The following is a 1797-nucleotide window of genomic DNA, read 5'->3' on the forward strand; positions in this document are numbered from 1 at the left end:
AAACTTACTCTCTTCTACAACTCAACTCACCACCCAATCTCACCTCTCTTATCTTGTCTGCGACTTTTCGGATTTTTGTCTATCACGGCTATTGACGACGACCATTCAACACTTCATTTCTTGACTGTGTTTTTATCGCCCACCTAACTAATCCCGCACCAATTCCGGAATCACAACAAACGCGACTTTCGCCCAAACTCACATCATGTCTGCATACTACACCTACAACGCTCACCCAGTGCACCCCGCTCCCATGTCGCACAACCACCACGCCGGCCGAAATCGCAGAGCTCCTCGTCTCTCCATGTCTCAACAAGTACAGCGCCAGTTCCGATCTGGTCCCCGTAACATGAACATGAAGGATCCCGAGGTTGCTGCCATCTCCTCTTTCCGAACCAAGTTCGAGACCAGCCGATCTTTCGATCTTGAGGACGATATGGAGTTCTGCCCCGGCCTGTTGACTGAGAACGACGTGAGTTATCCTGCTGCTGCCATTCACAGCACACCAATCTGACCTGTTGCCCGCAGTACGTGTCTATCTCCAGCGCGTCCGAGCGTTCTTCACTAGCCAGCAACTCTCCCGACTCTTCTCCCACGCAACACCCCAACACTGTTGCTCCTGGCTTCTCTCTCAACTCAACATCTCCCGCCTTCATTCCTCCCTCCTACCAGCACCAGCCAAGCATGAAGCTTCACCAGCCCTCTGCTACTCGCGGTCGTAATGCCATCCCCATCATCAACCCTGCTACTGGTATTACCATGTCAAGCCCTCCTCAGTCAGTATCACCTGGCAGGATGCAACAGTCTCTTCGCCGATGGTAAGCCGCATGCAGTCGCTCACCATACATCTCGTATGGGTCGGCTCGTATGTCGCATCATTGGCGATGCGCTTTGAACTGTAAACACAACCGTTCGTTCTTGGCAGCTGTTTTATCTTGGCGGGCATATTGACCGATCAAGACTTGATTTTGGCATCATCTTATCATCATCTGGGCTGGTTACCTCAATAGCTTTTTGGGGAGTATTCGCTTGATGCGACTGCTCACATTGTTGGTCACAACAATTTTCGACAACCATTACTTTTACTATCCAAACCTACACCTCACCTGTACAAACATCCCTAATCGACATGTCTTGTTTTAACCAACAAGTTAATGAGGATAATACTGGCACGGCTTGATAAAGATTGATACCATTTTCGGCTTGGTTATTTTGTTATTTTTGCAACAAATCAAATACCTAGGGTTGGGTGTCCGCCTCGCAAGATGAGGCTTCAAGACACGAACGGGCGTTTCTTTGCTTTTTAAGACGACATTGCATCGGTGTTTGGCGGCACAAGTATCGGATTATCTTGGCATCAATTGTTTTCATTTTTACATGGGAGGCGCGGGTTGGCCTACCATTCATACCAAAATGTCTTCTCTCATCGCGGTTATGGGTTATGAAGTCAACAAGAGAAAAAGAACAACATAGAAGGGAGTGCTTTTTCGCAAGCGGGGTCTTTACCGGTGTTATTTGATCGGTCGCATCTTGGAAACATCTTTGGGCGGTGATCAGGATTGAGATGAACGGTGTTTTGCGAGTATTGGGATCCCTACATGGGATGGAATCTGGGAAATTACGGGGAGTTGGTCGAATTTTTGGTGTTGTCCCGTTGCTGCAATGAACGGGAGATGAAAAGGAACCAAACCACCTTTGCCCCTTCTTTTCCTTTGTATCATGGGACGGCCTATATATTTGTCCTCTTTTTGTTTTCTTGCTCATGGAATGGGCTGTCAGCACCAGCGCTGGCCTACC

General features: G+C 48.5%; 1 protein-coding gene across 1 annotated transcript; it reads left to right on the forward strand.

Annotated features, from left to right (window-relative positions):
• Positions 1–205: 205 nt before the first annotated feature.
• Positions 206–822, forward strand: FGSG_12267 (uncharacterized protein; the record flags this gene model as incomplete). The annotated part of the gene is made up of 2 exons (XM_011322953.1): positions 206–472; positions 529–822. The coding sequence occupies 2 exons, from the start codon at positions 206–208 to the stop codon at positions 820–822; spliced, it is 561 nt and encodes a 186-aa protein (XP_011321255.1).
• Positions 823–1797: the final 975 nt, after the last annotated feature.

The sequence above is a fragment of the Fusarium graminearum genome, chromosome 2 (genome assembly GCF_000240135.3).
Source record: "Fusarium graminearum PH-1 chromosome 2, whole genome shotgun sequence".
Lineage (NCBI taxonomy): Eukaryota > Fungi > Ascomycota > Sordariomycetes > Hypocreales > Nectriaceae > Fusarium > Fusarium graminearum.